General features: G+C 36.4%; 1 protein-coding gene across 2 annotated transcripts in view; it reads left to right on the top strand.

The window, feature by feature from the left end:
- Window positions 1-9,397: 9,397 nt before the first annotated feature.
- Window positions 9,398-20,128, top strand: part of SLC9A3 (solute carrier family 9 member A3) — a 130,508-nt gene continuing 119,777 nt past the window's right edge. For both annotated transcript variants that reach the window (XM_072411969.1, XM_072411968.1), the window contains exon 1: window positions 9,398-9,871. In XM_072411969.1, the coding sequence (XP_072268070.1) occupies window positions 9,658-9,871 (214 nt within the window). In that variant the 5' untranslated portion in view covers window positions 9,398-9,657. The remainder of the gene's footprint in view (window positions 9,872-20,128) is intronic.

Raw genomic sequence — 20,128 nt, 5'->3', positions numbered from 1 at the left:
TGCGAAGTTGGTCAGTCAACTGCTATACAAAAAAGTTGGAACCTGATCGATAAAGAATATTGTTTTTAATTAAAGAAACCCATACCTTAAAGAATCAAATTCAATAATTTTTGCAAGGGGTTGTATAGGGACTTTAAAAAGAATAAGCTAAGGAAGGGTTGTATGCAACAAACGTAACTCTCCTTCAGCAATACAAAACCACATAAAAGTGGGAAGTCCTCTCTAAGTAGCCTCCACACTACTTTTGTTGATTTCAAAAACTCAAAACTCACAAACTCCAAAAAAGTTGGAACACTTTCTAAAATGTAATACAAACAAAAATCTGTAATTTGTTTTTTTTTTCTTGAACCTTTATTTAACAGGCAAAATGACAAAGAAAAGATTTTAGGTTTTTTCATAACAAAATTAATTTTGTTTAACAAATGTAGAAATTGATACCTGCAATTCACTCTAAAAAAAGTTGGGACAGGTGCAAGTTTACTACTGGGTAACATCCCATTTTCTTTTAATTGCACTCTTTATTGATTTGGGAACTGAAAAAAACTAATTGTTGCAGTTTTTATGAGGGATTTTTTCACATTCTTGCTAAAATTTATGTTGAAGTTCATGGGAAAAGAAGTCATCTTGATGGGAGCATATGTTTCTCTAAAATTCCAATTGAAGCCTCCACATTAATGGTGCCTTCGATTATGTACTGACCCTATGCCATAGGCACTGATACACTCCCATACCATCAAATACACTGTTTTGCATCTTTTCTTGATAACAGTCTGGATGGTCTTTTTCATCTTTGAAACTTAGAATGTGATGTCTAATTTTCCCAAAAAAAGTTGAAACATCAAATTCATAAGGTTCCTAACGTTATACATTATATGCACCACTATAAAATACCATTTTTTTTACCTGGTTTGATATCAAAAATACATTTGTTTCATTGGGAATACCTCTTTTTCATCCTAAATAAATGGGGGCTTTGCTTTGGTTACTAAAGAGGAGGGAACTAATCAGGGGTGCCCCTTTTCCCTTTTTTGCATTAGCCCTAGAGCCCCTGGCTATTCTCATTTGTGCTAAGCCAAAAATACATAGTTTCCCCTTGGGCACACAACAATACAAACTAAGTATGTTTGCAGACGATATCCTGTGGATTCTTTCCCAACCACACATATCCACACTACTCTAATCTCCTTTCTTTCTTCACATTGGGCCTGATTTATTAAAGGTCTCTAAGGTTGGAGAGTATACACTTTCATCAGTGAACCTGGGTGATTCAGCAAATCTGTATTTCCTAAATGTCATTTGCTATTTCACAGATCCATTCCAGGTTTGCTGGATCACTTAGGTTCACTGATGATTGGGTATCTTCTTCAGCCTTGGAGAGCTTTATTAAATTAGGCCCATGGTTTTCATTTGTTTTTTGAGTTATCAGTTATTATAAATGACCAGAAGTTGGTTGCTCTAACTGTGCGACTTTCAGGTGAGACACTATCACTGCTACAATACAATTTTAACTTTATCTAGGCACCTAAAAATCTAACATATTTGGGGGTGCAGCTTATCCCAACGTACAATACCCTGTACTTAGTTATTTAGCCACCTATCTTTCAACACCTTTAATCATTACTCACCTTCTGATCCTTTCAGAGCCTCTCCTGATTGGGGAAAATAGAAGCAGTCAAAGTGGCTTTCAACTGAACTCACTCGCACACAATTTAGCAATACAACTGTACCATGGCTTTTGCCCAGTCTGCGACCTATCCTTAAAAGTCCTTTTCTCAAACACACATATTGCTTATGGGAAAGCCTGAAATACTCAAGTTCCCTTATCTCCACCTACTAAACATTGTATATAATCCAATATTCCAACCTGGATTCAACTGGTCAATTTCTGGTTATCCACCATAAATATAATCACACAGAAATCAGCTCTGCAATTTTTGATGCATTGGTATAAGGTAACCTCTCTATTCGAACAACCACACCTCTCTAAGAAATGTTTCAGGGGATGCCAGGTTATTGGGTATGTCCTCCACACTTGTTAGATTTTTCCTATGGTTGCCAGGTTTTGGATGGGGGTCTTTAGACTTCTGGGGGCCCTCTTCCTGATTCCTGGTTTGCTTTATTACACCGTATCCCCCCCCCCCCCGCCTAAATAAGAGACAGTATAAATTGTCTTTAAATGTATTACTTGCCAGCAAACAAGCTATTGTTCATGCTTGGAATTCACGGTTTGTACACTTTCATGCTATGTTAGGTCAGGTTGATTGTATCTGTATTAATGAGAGACTGACCAGTATACTCCTGCATCATCATGAGAAGTTCTGTCAAGTTTGTGTTCCCTGGTTGCAACACTTTATTCCTCTACACTTATGTCCAATATTAGCTCCCTGTAAATACATTCCCTATTGCACTTTCCATTTTTTAACTGAGCAATAGTTGCATGGTGCTGTTCTTACCCTCCCTTGTGTCTTCCCTTTATTTTTCCTGTACATGCCCTTTTATTTTTGGTATTAATATTATCATTAATTTTATTATTAAACAGGATTTATATAGCGCCAACATGTTATGCAGCACTGTACATTAAATAGGGGTTGCAAATGACAGACAAATACAGACAGTGACACAGGAGGAGGGGAAGACCCTGAATGGATGAGCTTGCAATCTAGGAGGTGGAAGAAGTAACACCTTATATTTCGAATTGTTACCTCTGTGTCACCTGTGTAAATGTGTCACCTATAAATTGTCTGTTGTTATTTCCTTGTACTATCACCTTATTGTTGTTATTGTTTACTCTTTTTTCCACTGAAACTAAAAAGCTGAAACATAGACTAATCTCACCACAGAACATGTTTCAATTGTCCTCAATGATGGTTCATCTCAGATAAGCTGGGGACAGGGAACTTGAGAATGCACCAAATCAATTAATGGCTTCCTCCTTGCAAAATACAGTTTCGGGAGCATTTCTTGATGCAGCAGCAGAATCTCTTTACTTTTCCAAGGTACTCCCTAGCCCGAATGACTATGTCTATGTACTTTGCCTGTGTCTCAACTTTTTTGGAGTGTGTTGCAAGCAATTCTAAATTTATTTATGTTAACAAATAGAATTAAGTTTGACAGTGAAAAAACTAAAAATCCTTTCATTGTCATTTGGCCTGGTAAATAAAGATTCAAATAAACAGTGTTACAGATTTTAATTTTTATTGCCCCAAGATTTTTTGGAATGTAGGGTTTGTATTATACAATTGTGAAAATTATTTTCTATTTGTGGCTGTCATTTTGAAAAATAATCTATTCAACAATATACAGTCATGAGAAAAAGACACCCTCTTTCAATTACTTTACTTAAGTAAAAATGCAGAAGCAGTATGTGAAAAATCAGACACACACTTACCACTTTAATGGGAATCAAGAGGGTAATTAGCAGCCATATGGTGCTAATAAAATGCCCTTAAATAATTGATCATCAGCAAGTATGACCACCTCCATAAAGTGCGTGTCAACACACTTTAGCAAGGTGCGTGCTGACACAATGGCAAAAAGGAAAGCCCCAGCAATGATCTTGAAGAAGTAATTGTTGCTGCCTACTAAACTAGGAAGAGTTAATAGTCCTTTCCTAAAAAATGAAGTCCATTATGCTATATTGAGTAAAATATGGCAACAAGATCACAAACTTCTAGTTTCAAGATCACAAGCTTCTACTTTCATGAACACACGGCTTAGGTTTGCAGAGGTGCATCTGAACACAGAGATATTCCAAAACAAAAATCTCATAAATAAAACTTCATAAATGACAATAGAAACTCATAAATACAGAGCAGCATTAATGGAAAAAGTCATAAACAGCCATGTCTCAATAAATCACTGGGTGTGAGTAAACTAGTACCCTTTGCGTCCTGTGAGGCACCGAGAGGTATTCAGCAGAATATAGGCATAAATGGAGGAAGGTCCACCTAGCCTAAAAATATATAATCTGGCTGGCACCTCTCTCTCACCATTATATTGAATACTGTAATCCAGGGTGACCATGTTTTCCGAAAATCAGGCAACCTGTTTAATAATTTAATTACCAAAATTTAATTGGTGAAATACCACATACAGTAACCTTTGCCTTAATATTTCGTACAACCATGGGGCGTGTGGCCTCATATGGGTCCTTCTGAAGGCTTCTTTCAGGAAAGGTAAAGATAATCAGGTAGACGCTGTGTTAGTTCATGGACAATCCCACCAAATGTGGAATAACAACCTTGTGAACTCCCAACCACCAAAACTGAGAGGAGATATCTCAGGCCTAAATTTAGCTAGGTGTAGTGGTACCATATACCAGCGTAAGAAGACCTTGTAATTGGCTTCAAGGATTAACAAATTTAGAGAACCACGTGCTCCCACATCCCATATTTACTCTAATTGAAATGTATTTAGTGGACAGCCGATATAGAAAGGATACCCATGTCCATATGTTCCTGGCGCAAATGCTTTTGAATAGCTTGGAGAGCTTGAGAAACCCATAACAATCTGTTATGCTTAAAAAAAAAGGTGCTTAATATAATGGGAACAGTTTGGAGGGGTAGATATTATGTGATTCCTGGAGTAAGGCAAAAGCGTGGACACCGTTTTTGGTAATTAAGTCTTACCTATCCATCTAGCAAAACAGTTATCACAGCCAGGTAAAAAGAGGGGTTGTGGACTAAAGTGAGGAGAGGTGAGTGAGGTGACATTATTCTCCAGAATATTTAACATCAACCCAAATTCATAGCCATGAAAGCAAGAGGGGGCTTGAGATATTTTTTCTAATGGCCGGTGAGTCCAGAGGATGGTATCAATAGCAGTGGAAGATACTGTATATGCTTTAATGCTAACTCACAAGGAAATATTAGCAGTTGCATGATAAGCGAAAAACCAAGGGGCAATCTATGCTGTGCAATGATAATATAGGATATTAGGAATCAGGGCCAGGGCTAAAGGCTTGATGACCAGAGCAAACAGTAATGGGGACAAGGGGCATAGTATGCAGAGAGGAAGCCTGCATATTGAATGAAGGCTACAGGGTCTTAGTATATGACCAGTATCCATGTGAGAAAGATAAGGCCAAATCCCCAATGGTGAAGATATCTGGTAGGGTTAGTACAAGAAACAATTGTGTTACTTTTGGCTAAGTAAATCAGGTGTACTAGGCGGCAAAAATTATCCTCTGCCTGTCCTTACCTACTAAGGTAGTAATAGAGAGGCTGATAAATCCATACAGAAAACAATTATTTCATGGTATTGCTGCTAAAGGTAGTTCCAAAAGCCACTGAATCATGGGGTGTGCTTTTGTACATCTTCATTTTAGTTTAATTTTTGTTAAAAAAATATTGTAACAGTACAACCCATTGTGTGATGTTTACAGCAATTAAATTTAAATAACTTTACTTAACCTGCTAAGGACTAGATGATTTTTTTTATTATGCCCTGATACATAATACCTTAGAACTGAAAAAAGGTATAGGTTTTTTACTTTCATAACACAGGTCAACATGTCATTTTCATAGATATAATGAAAATAGAGATATAATTCGATGTATTTTTGATGCAGATTTCCAATCTGTGTTCAGTTTTTCTCTAGCACGTCTAGTTTTTGTGATTCAGCTAATTATAAATTGTGTAAAATTCATTATAAATAGCCTTAATGATTTACAACATTTAACAACAGTTTTCTTTTTTAAAGGTTAGAGACCGCACTAACTGCGATTGATTTCATTTGTCATCATGCCTGGAAATTGCCTTAATGATCCAGACAGTTTCTGTTACGTGTGTGGTTCATTCATAACGAAAGCACAATGTTGCCAAATTACCACAGAACTTAAAAAGATATACAAATTATATTTCAGCTGTCCACTTGGTGACCAGGATAAATCTTGGGCTTCCTATGTCATCTGTACCAGTTGTTCCAACAGTCTGCGTGACTTGCTAAATCGGCGTAAAGCAGCAATTCCATTTGCAATCCCGATGGTGTGGAGATAACCGCGAGACCATCTAATCGACTGCTATTTTTGCTGAGTCAGCAAAGATGGATTCTCAGGTAAAAGTAAGCACAAAATTGTACATCCCAGCCTTGATTCTGCAATTAGGCCTGTTCCCTATGATGATTCATTGCCAGTTCTGGTACCGCCACATGATGGACTTGCATCTGTAGAAGGTGATGAGGAATGCGCTGGAGTTGCAGCCAGTTACAACCCCGAATCATCTGATCCTGACTCCTTGGCCCGAAGAAGATTCAGAACCAGAGACCTTTACACAGGCAGAGCTGAATGATCTTGTTCATGATCTAAATCTCTCCAAAGACAAAGCAGAATTTCTTGCTTCAAGGCTTAAACAGAAGCACTTGCTTGCAAAGGGTATAACTGTAACTCACTACAGAAAACAAAATCATAACTTGACAACGTTCTTCATTAGTGATGGCTCACTGTGCTAGTGTCATGATATAAATGCACTCTTTAACAGTTTGTCACAAGAGCATGTTCCACCTGAATGGCAAATGTTCATTGATTCCTCTAAAAGAAGCTTGAAAGCAGTCTGACTGCATAATGGTAATTTCAAACCAAGTTTACTTGTTGCCCATTCCGTTATCCTAAAGGAGTCCTACGATAACATGAAGTTACTACTTGAAGCAATCCAGTATAAAACACGCCAGTGGAACATCTGTGGGGATCTAAAGGTCATTGGCTTGCTGATGGGAATGCAAGGAGGATTCACAAAATATTGCTGTTTCCTATGCCTGTGGGACAGCCGATCTACGGGAGACCATTATGTCAAGCGTGATTGGCTACCAAGAGATACCTATAAGCCCGGAACAAGCAGTGTCAAGTTTCAGCCTCTGGTTGATTTACATAAAATAATTCTGCCACCTCTCCATATCAAGTTAGACTTGATGAAGAACCTTGTGAAGGCCATGGGTAAATAAAAATTCATGGGTTTTCAGTACCTTGTTGAGAAGTTTCCAAACATAAGCACTGCAAAAATGAAGGAAGGGATATTTATAGGGCCACAGGTCAAGTCTGTTTTGAAGGATGATGTTTTCAAACAATCTCTCCCAGCAGGTGATCTAGAAGTTTGGGATGCATTCAAGTCTCCTGCATACAAGGAAGGAGTCCAGAATCTGCTTGATTCATACCAGAAACTGGGTTGTTGCGTGTCATTAAAAATAAATTTCTTGCACTCACATCTAGAATTCTTCACGTAAAATCTTGATATGGTGAGTGACGAACAAGAACGTTTTTACCAGGACATTCAGTTATTGGAGCACTGCTACCAAGGTTTCTGGAATAAAAGTATGATGGCTGCTGGATTCTGTACCATGTTAATCCCAACAAAGAGTACACAAGAAAAACCTACTCAAAGCATTTCTGAAGAAACAATGGTACCTGACTTACACTGTTCAGTAGATCTATACCACAGTGTGCCTTATTTTACTTTACACTGAAGATGTATTAACATTCACTTCAATGGTGCTTACGTTTTAGTACAAAATACATGCACGTACGATGTTAACTATATTAATACTCATAACTCAGGAAGTGTACGTGTTAGGGAAAAATTGAAAACAGAATTGAATTATTACAAAAACTAAAATCCAATGTTAGTCCTTTTTTTTGCTTAAAGCAAAACAAGTAATAGCACACCATTGGAAACAGCATGCTTTACCTTTTCAGGAAGTTAAATCCTGAATGAACAATATATTAGTAAATGAAAAATTACCAGGTATTTTGTCAGATTCTCATGACAAGTTTATGTCGATATGGGAGCCATGGTTGCAATATGCAAATCCCCTTTATACCCCTAACAACATTATCTGGTTGGTAATGCTTTGCTCTGCATTCACCACTCTCAGTGTAAGATGTTTGCCTTCCCATTTGAGTTGTTTATTCCCCACTATGTTTTATTGTTTTTAAGGGTAGTTTTATTTTTTTTTTGCACTCAAAGGTTAAGAAATGATCTCTGTTTAGTGAAGGAAAATATGCTGCACAGAACAGTTTTATTGTTACAATTATCTGTACATGTATGATAGTATTATTATTGTATAGAACTTATCACAGGTACATGTTCTGTTTCTCTGTTCATCTCCTTTATTTTGTGGATGAATGCAAATGTTTATTTGTTTATTGTTTTTATAAAATTTTCAAAAATCAAAAAAAAAATTTATGAACACAAAAACTAAAATCTTTTAAATAAATGAATTAGCCATGGACAGTAAAGCTGGGTAGGAAAGGGTTAAATTATGCTAAATAAACAACCAAGAAATAGGTCATACTCTTTCTGACTTTCTGCACCTTCTATTGCACACTGTGAAAAGCTCACAGCAAAAAAGCTTAAAGCTTCTTTAAAGCAGAAGTTAACTTTCGCAGATCTATCGATCCCTCAGGAGGTTTCCTGGATCGGGGTCCACGTCGTCCTGTAATCTGCCTTCATCTCAGCGTAGAGAAAGCACTGTGTTCTGCCATCTTCTTTCCCCTTCTTCTGCCTTTTTATGTCACCCTATCTCGCATTGCACAGGTGCAAGATCAGGTGACGTAGCCTGCAAACTAGGGAGCCAGTTCATGCTCACTACATGTCCACAGAACCAAAGATTGCCACTTCTTGGGTGGAATATTTTTGAGGTGTTCAAGATGGAAAATCTGAGCATGTACTTTCTAGAATAATGTTTTTTCAGACCTAAAATTATTAGATTGTGATCAGCTTCTTTGGATTTCTGATTTGCTAAGCATTTTTGGGCGAAACGAGTGGTGGACATGTGTGGAGTGTTCAAGATGGAATTTCTGAGCATGTGTTATATTTATATTTATGATTAGCACATTAAAGTAGTGTTTCAGACTAAGCCCCTAATCTTTTCCAGAAGACAAAAAAACTAAAGTTTGCCATTTAAAATTTATCTTAAAATTTTGCAGATGAGCAGTCTTGATTTTTTGATTTTTGAGGATCAAACATGTACACTTGAACATTTGAAAAAGAAAATTAATTTTCAGTTGTTATGACAAGCCACACTTGCTCTGGTATTTTGTGAAATTAGGATAGTGATATTCTAAAAATGATTGTAATTTCTAACAGAAGTCAAAACAATGGCCTGAATGAAAATGAATAAACCTATAATGTGGTATCTCTGACTTGGGGTAATCATTGTATTCGTAAAAATGTAAATGAGAAATTAAAACCTTTTTAGTTAAGTCTTAATGTATACAATCACTATTTACTTGTTGTTAGCATTTAATGATTTAGTTTGTAGGAACTAAAAGGCGGTTCCTTGTACCTGTGAGGAGGGGGAGTGGGTAGTCTGTTGAAACTCTCCCTTTAGGTGGCATAAAAGCACATGCATAACACACATGCCAGTACTACCTGAAGCATCTCTGTACTTTTACTTATTTATATTTGTAAGTAACTGATCTCTGTTAAAGTACACTTAAGAGTTACTTGAGAAGCAATATGCAAGAAAGCCAGAACTGATAACACTGGATTGATTCCTTTGAATAGAACTAACTATCGACTGAGGCAAGAACTAATATTGATCTATAGACGTAACTATAGAGGTATGAAATAACTCATTTCTGTATGGTGTGAGGTCTTGAAATCTTGAGGATAAGTCTATTGATCACAGCTAGCACAGAAAGATTGTTCAAAGGAACAAAGAAAATGGAGAAGATTTTCCTTTTTTTGGCGATTACAGTGCTGTGCCTACATGTCACCCCTGTAACAGAGGCAAACAAATGTAGATCTTCCGAGGAAGGTGGAGGTCATTCTTCTGATGCACCTACCAGTCTACAGATAGTAACCTTTAAATGGCATCATGTGCAGGACCCATATATTATTGCAGTATGGATTCTAGTGGCGAGTTTGGCTAAAATTGGTAAGTAACTTAACATATTATTTTTTTTAACTATCTATAAATGTAAGATAATTTTTTAAAGCTAGGTTATTGCCAATGTCTGACGATTACATTTTAACACCTATTTACTACAAAGGTAAATATAGGTTCTCTGTTTCAGTTATATTTTTGACCTAGCCAGACAATAGCACATTTTGCAGCTTTTAATATTTTTTTAGTCACATATGTTTTTTAGTTTCTGGTAAGCAAGTAATTAAAATTAGGTGGAAACTGACTGAAACCATATCTATGTCATTTGAAAAGACTTTGATACATTTTGATCATCTTTTTAATAATTTAAATTGTATAAAATTGATAAAATATGCATGATAATATTCTACCTGTCCCATGCTAAGATTTTCCTTACAATTGGCAGCTGCGCTAATTTTTATCAGCTTTTAATCACAAATATTTCCTGTTAAGCAAAGAAGAAAATAATTTATAAAAATGATGGCAGAAATATAAAAAGTCTTTTTAAGGTGCACCAAAACGGCACCTTATTTGTGATCACTTGGTCACTGGAAACTATTGCTGCCCATACTTATATAAGTTTTTACAGTTTTGTAACCATTTACATTGCAAATATTGACCCAAGGGATGAGTTTAACCTACACCCAACAGTTTCTATAGGTACTATAAGCCTATCAAATTGTGTTATGTCCACTTCCACTTGGTTGTTCTTAATTGAGGGTGTTTTAAAGAAACAAATATTTATCTGTGTATGGACTTTTTTACCCTTCTTTTAATTGGCATGTATTGTCTGGCAATTTTAGATAAGGTAACCATAAAAAGAGCAGTGGGTATGTCATGTGTCCCATAAAATGGTGCCTCTTTTTTATGGTAAAAGAAAAATGCTGAATATTACTAGGGGAAATTGCCTTGTTAGTTTGCATTCTTGGTATTTTTATTTTTCATTGTTTCAGTTCAGTGCATTTTATGCATTATCCAATTCCTCTCTGTCCAGGAGAACTAACACCTGCAGGTTTTTTACTGCGGATCAAAACCCCAGATCAGAATCTGAAGCCCTTATACAAGGCACCAGCATCCCTGCATGTGCTCTCTTTTTGCTGCACTGCTAGAGAGATAACCAAAAGAGTAAACTCTTAATCACAGCACGGGTGATAATCAGTGAAGGAGATAAGTTGAACTTTCACGATCCTTTCCAACGACTAACGACTGCAGGATGCATGAACGAGTGCTGTACATACAGCTGCAAATCACTCTAGGAACCCTGCTGATTAGCATTTTACTTCTCTTGGTTTCATTTACACATTTCTGCTCAAAGACTCATGATAGCACACATAAAATGTAGACGAGGAATTTTGTTACAAGAACTTGGAGTTTTCAACTATACTTTTTCCTATTATTTCACACTGAATATTATTTATCCTGTAATCATTTGCTATTTTATTATTAAAACATTTGTACACAAGAACCAAATTATTTTGGTTCTTAATCGCTTCTCATTCTAAATAGTATTTCTTAAAGTTATGAAGTACCAAATATATTATTCTAGAAGCTCAGTTCCGCTTTACACTCCTTAAAAAGAAATCACTTGTAGAATTCCTAAATTATTGCAGTCTGGAAGTCTGTAAAAAAAATCTGGGCGCAATCACTGTGTTTATCTGTAGTTGTTTAAGTTGTTTGTTTTGGTATTCATTGTTGCAGAAGAATAAATGCAGACAATTCCACTCATTGAGCTACTTAGGTGAAATATACTTGAAAAAAGATCTATTAGGGAGCTTTTTGACAAAAACATTTAAAGCCTTTTGCAAATCACTAAAAACACCTTTATGTTACTGAGGTCTGCAATTGGGTTGTGTTACTGAGGTCTGTCACTGAGGTTTACATGGGGGGTCTGTGATTGGGGGTCTGTCACTGAGGTCGGCACTGGAGTTTTGTCACTAGCAGTGGGTCTGTCACTGGGGGTTTGTTACTGAGGAAACCTGCCACTGAGGTCTGTTACTCAGGGCTGTATTGGAAATCACTAAGGTATGCTCTGGAGATTTTTTAACTGTACCCCTTTAAACCACACCCAATATTCAGTGCTATGTAGCCATACACACTTTTTGATGTCAGGTTCTTGTTAGCCAGCAAGAGAGCCAGGTAGGAGAAGAAGAACCTGACTCCTCACTAGCACTTGACTCCTTTGCTTGCTAGTATTTCTAGAAACAAGAGTGTAGGTACATCTAAGTGTAAAGTCTAAAAAAAAAACATTTTTGTTTATGTACACCTAAACTTATGGACTTACAAATTACCAAAACACAGGTGAACTGTTTGGAAATGTCAATTACTATAACACTGAAAGCCTATGCTTCAAAATATGTGTACATTTCCATGCACCTGTAGTGATAAAGATTATCACTTACTGTATTTTATCTTATGTTTATTATATCAAGTATGCAGCTAACAGAAATTACCATATTACATAAATTACTTAACAATAACTACTGTCTGGTCAATGTTGACCATGCATAGCTTTTCTGAAGAGTTTCCTTTTTGGATGGTTAGTCCTTGCACCAAGATGTTTATATTTTCTGTGAGACCTGGGCCTGATTGATTAAAGCTCTTCAAGACTGTAGCAGATAGACTACCATAGGAGAATCTGGGTGATCCAGCAAACTTGAAATTAATTTCTTAAAGATCATTTGCTATTATCTGCTAAATGTCTTTAATCCTGGGCCATTCCTAAATTTACTAGGTTGACAGAGTCAGAGGCTTTTCTTTATTCAAAAAGCAAGAACTCTTTGGCTTGTTTTTAATTAGATAATGTACCTCTGCAATATTTCCTAGGTTCTTCTGAGGCTTTGGAATCAAGTGGCTTTGGATCTGGTAATATTCTTTCAGTGTAAGGATCTAGTCTGCATTGAAACATATTTGATATAACGAAAACTGATTTACACAGTCTTTCAGGTCCCACTTTTTCAGCATTTTTAAACAACTGATAAGTGTTTTGTTTTTTAAATACGTTTGCATAGTTTGGTGAGCAATTTTGACTCTAATCAATTGATTGCAGTAATTCTGATGTAGTGTTATCAATTAATGTGGTTATCCGTTTGCAAGTTATTATTGGGTCGATCTGACCTTACCTTTTATTACTAAAAATCTTCTGTGTAATATTTTCTATGAATTTTCCAGGGGTATATTTAAACATACATAGGTGCACATTACTTTCTGGTCTTTTGAAAAGAAAATTTGTTTTATTTAAATGTCTTTACAAATGTTGTTATAATATTTTTTTATTCCTGCCAGCTTTCTCGAATTCATAAATCAGTTCCTTGTTATAAGATTTCGATCTTTATTGATTTTAGCCTTTCTTTTAGCCATTTTCACTGGATATTTTGTTGTCCACTTTGAGTCCCTCCACTTTTTTTATCTTAGTCACATTTTTTTTGGACCACTCTATGAAGGACATAAAAAGAATACTATATTCCCGAAAGCTTGTTCTAAAATTGTAATTTATATTTGCATATATAAAAACTATCGAAGACAGTCATTAGCCCTGTTTTGTAGATTTTACAAACACCAAAACCCTAAAACTCCTAACACCTTTTTTGCCCCCATGAATGTAAACAGCCTCTTTACAGTTATTCCACACATGGACACTCCAACCAGAAAATTGGGCCCATGATTGAGTTCCATCACTCACTGCTCACTGACAGCCAATAAATCACTTGAATTTATTGAATAAGGATTACTTTAAATTTAAAGGGGCGATTTGTCACCTCTTACCTTTATAGACTTGAATGAGAAGTGTTTAAAACATTTAAAATGCTTGAACAGGCAGTATGCAAATGCCTGTATTAGTGTTTGCAAATTCATGCAAAAATCAGGCATTTTGATGATTGTGCATAGTAGGATCTGAACAAGCCCTAAGACTTGTATTCCCTTTACAAAGTTACCTACAATAATTTTATAGTTGCATAAATTCAAGCTGCATTGGGTTTAACATGGCAAAATTACATATGTTATGGTAATAAATAGCAACACATAAGTAAATAAGTATACCTGTAAATATGAAAAAAGGCTCTATAAATCTCAAAGTGTGGATGATCTGCAGACACATACTGTGTCCAAGGTAACTGGAGCCACATAAAATTGTTCTGGCAGATCAGTGCATGTGTCAAAGCAAAATTCTATACTGAAAACTGTGTGCATAAAAAAAAACTACTGCCACCAATATATATATTTAGTTTTAATAGGATTCATGTTCAGGACCTCAAGGGGAAGGGACTCAGTAATGGTAATGATAGTGTGCATAGAGTTGGAGAAGATCTACATATAAAGCAAAATCTGGCAGCAAATTGACCAAAGTCAACTATTAAAAGCTGCCAGTATTTTTTTACACACTATTTACTATTTGTATATAACTGTAGTGCGAGGAACCCGAGAATACTAAAATCTTGTGACACACTTGGTATTGTACAGATACATGTCATAGCTGTAAATATATTTTTTTATACAAGGCATAAATGAATGAGAGTAAATAAACAAGTTTTTGTAAATAAAAAAACATACAGATAGTAATTTCTCCTGTTTTATTTATATCATGTACCTCCCAATATTTGTGAAGGTCATCGAGAATAGTCAGTCATAGATTATTTGATTCTGTAGTTATTTGGATAGGATTACTTAGGTTAAATTGAACATTAATATAGATTATTGGAATTTGATTTGCATGCAAACTGTCCAATTTTCCACATCATTGGCAAATCTCCAATTATTCTACTAACATCTGGCTGTAAACAAACAAAAAAAAAAAACAAAAAAAAAAAAAAAAAAAAAGAGGATAGTGTAAAAGAAATTGTAATACAGGCTGTTCAACTGCTCCTTTTCAAGGAAACACATATAAGACACAAGAACCTGTCAAGCCATAGTATATTTTTCAGTAGTGGCTTAATGTACCTTTTTAAATATAAATGTAATTAAGGTTTTAAAAGTCACAAACAAGAAAGTAATAAAAAAAGAGAGGCAGTGTAAACTTGTTAAACTGTGTGCATTTTAGGAGCTAATTACCAGCTGATTTAGCTTTGGAAAGCTGGGTAAAACCAAACTCAGACCAGTTAGAAGAATATTGTAAAATAGGTTAATCTGCCAAAACTGGATTTATAAAAGCATTCTTGTGTTTTAGTCAAGGTTAATTGGCTTGACATACTTAATAGAAACCAATTACCTAAATGAGTTCTTGTTAAACACAGTGCAAAATTAAAAACACAATTATGTTCCTAAAGGCAATCATTAATAGTAACTCAACTTATCTGTAATTACATTACCAATGGTATGGGGTTTATTGCTATGCACTAAATGTTTTAGACAGCATGTTCACATAAGCTTGTTAATGTAAACCTACACTTAATTGTATACTTTTAATTTATTATCATCATATATTAGGTGAGGCTCCACTGATTTTAACTAACCAGCCAGTCATTCTTAAGCAAAAATCCTGTTCTTTTGGTTTTTTTTGCACATGACTGAATATTCATTGTGAATGTTCATCGCATTTACTAAGAGAGTAAAACATCTTTTGCAGAGTGATAATTCACTTTGTTAGTCTATAGTAACTCCTTTAGTAAAAATAATTCAATTGAATGGCATAAATGATAGCTTTTTATTTAGAATTTTCTTTAGTGGCTTTATTTAAGTGACTGTTAGTTTTTGTACCTGAATTGTTAAAACCACCACCCAGCCCTTCACTGGCTAATGGTCATGGGAGACACATTGGGGCTGATTTATTAAAGCTCCACAAGGCTCTGGAGGATACACTTCCATCAGTGAACCTGGGTGATCCAGCAAACCTAGAATGGATTTCCTAAAAGCCATTTGCTATTTGTTAGCAAATGTTTATAATCCTTGAACAGATCTATTCCAGGTTTGCTCGATCACCCAGGGTAACTGGTAAATGTGTATTTTTGTATGAAAAGCTTAAATAAATCAGGCTTGTTATTTGTAAGGGGCTAGTGTTCAAATACCTAAAGTAGTGGTTTCATTTTTCCTTTCCCCACTCTCAGGTCATGTGATCAACACATCAACAGCCAGCACCATCAGCATTTCTACAGAGAAAAGCTATGGAAAAAGTAGCTTCTCAGGAAGTAGCAATCTTCTTCACAGTTAGCTGTTTTTCCTTTCCCCACTCTCAGGTCATGTGATCAACACATCATCAGCCAGCACCGTCAGCATTTCTACAGAGAAAAGCTATGGAAAAAGTAGCTTCTCAGGAAGTAGAAATCTTCTTCACAGTTAGCTGCTGTGTGTATCTTTACACACATTTAGTTTATTTTCCTAGTCAGTTCAAAACAATGGTGTTTAGTGCTGTCTAAATAAATCAGGTAACATACTGGTCTCTTGATAAGGTAGTAAACTTGGGCTGGAGCCAGGGTACAGTGAAAGGGTATAGTACAGGACCTTCTTTTCTACTGTACTTTACCGCTGTTACCGAGCTTAACTAAATCACATTGAAGTGAACGCTACATAACTAAGATTAACAACCCAGTAGCCTAGCAAACATTTACAGCTGGCCCTTCAGTTATGTCAGCCATTAAACATGTTTTGCCTCTACAGCCTAGCATGTTACCCTCACTGCTGGACAAAGCAAAGTTACCCAAACCTACAGCAGATCATGGGAGTTTAGCCATCCCTATCACTAAAGAAGAGGTTCATAAAGCTTTAAAATCCATAGGACATGGAAAATTCCTGGGAATGGATTGATATGCTGTATACTACTATACTATATATTCTGATGTATTTAAAATAACAACGCTTCTTATGGATGTATATAACTCTATTTTAGTTCATAATATCCCTTATCCGGAAATTAATGAGACCTTTACTATTATGATTCCAAAAGGTAGAGACTTAGAATTAGTATCCAATTTTGACCTATGTTTGTTAAACATTGACTATAAAATATCGGCCAAAATTATGGTTAATAGAATACAATTATTTCTCCACTCATTATTAACAACGCATCAGCTAGGCTTTGTTAAAAATAGGTATTCTACAGTAGGTATATGTATGGCTGCAGTGGCCACGGTTGCAGCATAACACTCACCCCCATCTCATGTTATTAGGATTGGATGCTGAAAATGCTTTTGATTGAATTGAATATCCCTTACTTAACTCTATACAGACAGTATTTTATTATTATCCAGTATGTATATAGCGCTGACGCAGCACTTTACAAAGTCCATAGTCATGCCACTAGCTGTCCCTCACAGAGGGCTCACAATCTAATGTCCCTACCATAGTCATTGTCATTAACACAGTCTAAGGTCAGTTTGGGGGGAAGCCAATTAACGTAACTGCATGTTATTGGAATTTGGGAGAAAACTGGAGTGCTTAAGGTAAACCCACGCAAACACGGGGAGAACCTGCAAACTCTATGCAGATAGTGTTCTGGCCGAGATTCAAACCTGCAACCTATTGCTGATAAGACAAGAGTGCTAACCTCTGAGCCACTGTGCTGCCTGTTTGCACAGTTTTTGTCTCTTATATTCAGTATATTTATATTTAGTATATTATATATTGGCTTTGGATCAGTTGCTTAGGTAATTGGAACAAATGCTTGAATTTTGAAAATACTCTAATAGGGGATTGGAAGGTGTGGATCACAGCCTCAAAGTGGTCTTGACTTGTTCTCTCATATTTAGGTAGGATAACACATGTGCAAATAAAAGAGAATCTGGGTAGCAGTGACCATAATATGATTTCATTTAATGTAAGCTGTAAACAGGAAGCAAAAACGAAAAACATTTAATTTTAAGAGAGCAAATTTTCCTCTATTAAGGTCGGCTCTCTGTGACTTGAACTGGGAGACAATATTGTCCTCAAGGAACACAGAACAGAAATGGGAATGTTTCAACTCTGTTCTACAAAAGCAAACTGAAAAATATATTCCAATGGGTAATATTGTGGCTCACAGCTGATGGTAAAAAAAAAACATAAGGAACAAGAAAAGGGCATTCCAAAAATCTAAAAATGAAGGATCACCTTCATCATTTGAAACCTATAAAGAAAGATGACAAATGACAGTAATGACAGAATCGGAAGGGCTTTGTCTTTTTGTTTTTTGTTTTTTTTGTTTTTAAAAAGGCATTTAAAAAAAAATGAAGGGTTATCTATATAAAGAAAAAAATTGGGTGATTGGCTATTTCAAGACCAGGGTCCCCAAATGAGTTTGCATGTTAGGGACCCCTGGGGGCCACTTCCATGGTACTGCCAATTGCCTGTGCAATGTTGTGCCTCAAATATAAATTTACCCACTCACCAAACTTTAAGGCTGCATTCAGACTGGCTATGAGGTTGCACTGTGGTTACCCCTTCCTCATGCCATGAAACCCTGGTTCAGGGGAGACGTTCAGTACCGCTCACTATCGCCTGGAGTGAAATCTGTAGATGGACTAAGCGGCTGTAGCGGTGCCTGTTACACATACCTCGTTTCCCCTATGATAAGGCACTGTCTTATATTTTTTCAAATGCCAAAATATGCCCTAGGTCTTATTTTCAGGGGGATGTCTTATTTTTCAATGAAGAGGACTACAGTATACATTTATTGTTGAAAAAAAAGGAAATTTATTACCTGTATATGGTACAGTAATAACGGTAGTTGTCATCACAAACCAGCATAGCCAGACAAACTGTGCATCCGATTTCTTGTTACTACGGTGTCATTGTTTCCATGTACAACAATCTACGGTATGGTACGGTACATTTACACATTTATTCAATGACAATCAAGTCATCATCTTCTGGAACATCATCATAACAATCCCCACTCTGAAATTCCAGGTCTAATACTTCTGACTCCATTTCTTTTAGAATCAGTGGACCAAATCTCTCATGTTTAGCAATAGCACTGTCCTTAAATGAGTACTTCTTATCAAGGTAGCCTGCTCGTAGTGCATGTTCAATGCAACTATCAGTGATTTTCTCCCATGAATTCTTCACCCAAGTCACAACCTCTTACAGTTTAGGCTTCACAAAGTTTCTGCGCTGATTTCTCTCCATTCTATTTTTAATGTAGTCATTAATTTCCATGCGCAGATTGTCTTGGAATGGCTTGTTTATTGCAATATCAAGAGTCTGGAGATAGGGAATTCCTGCGGGAATCATTACTTGATCTATTTTTCTTTCATGAAGAAATGACTTCATATCTTTAGCACGGTGAATGCTGGCTGCATCCCAGACTAGTAGACCTCTTTGGCTCCCTCGCATAACAAGTGGCAGCATTAAATCGACCCACTTTCTTATCACTGCTTGTGTGGCCCAGGCTTTTTCAGTTTCAAGAACAAAAATTCCCGAAACACGTTCAATCTTTTCTTTCTTACCCTTAGAAATGATTAGAGGTGTGATTTTAGTGCCATTCAGACGAATTGCCAAAATACAGGTAACACGTACACTTTCGTAAGCAGTGGAGGGAACGTACACTGAGGAGGCACCCCGGTGTTCAATTGTTGTTTGAGATGATTGGCCCATAAACACTGCAGTTTCTTCCATAGCAATCATGTTAGAAAGATTGTATTTAGAGAAATCAATATCATCAATAAAGGACTTGAATGCAAGCGCTAGCTTAATAACTTGAGCATCTTTCAGCCTAAACAATGTTGTGGATCTTCTTAAAGACAGTTCATTTCGCTGAAGGAAATTATCCAACCAGTGTTGTGATGCTTTGAAGTTTTCGGCTATGTCAAACTGTGGTGCTATTGCAAGGGCAAATTCTTGAATCTGAGCCCTAGTCACAACCAAAGCCTTTGCTCTCCTGTCAACAAACCATTCACAGATCAGATCTTCCAGCTCGGGAAATGTTGCTTGCTGACCTGATCCACTCTTGCGTTTTTTAGCATTTCCATTTTCCACTTCTTCAATGAGTTTACCATACTCTGCTCGCCACTTGCGGACCATTCAGATATTCAACATATTTTCTTTGCAGAAAGCAGGAAGAGTTTGGCCCCAAGATTCTTCCATGATTCTCATCTTGTACTCTATCGTGTAGCTTTTCCTTTGTGAGCTCATGCCTACCGTAAGGGTAAAAAAAGAAATGGCATTGGGGTATCTGGGTGGGGGGAGGGCAGTCACTTATCGGTAAAATGACACAGAAGGGATCAGAGGGGGGAATCAAAATGGCACAAGAGAATCGGGGGGATTACCATTTTACTAACCCCTTCTGATCACTCATGTGCCATTCATTGTCCCCTTCTGATCACTCATGTGCCATTAATTGTCCCCTTCTGATCACTCTGTGCC

The sequence above is a fragment of the Pyxicephalus adspersus genome, chromosome 5 (assembly GCF_032062135.1).
Source record: "Pyxicephalus adspersus chromosome 5, UCB_Pads_2.0, whole genome shotgun sequence".
Taxonomy (NCBI): Eukaryota; Metazoa; Chordata; class Amphibia; order Anura; family Pyxicephalidae; genus Pyxicephalus; species Pyxicephalus adspersus.
This window is presented reverse-complemented; position numbering and strand designations above follow the sequence as displayed.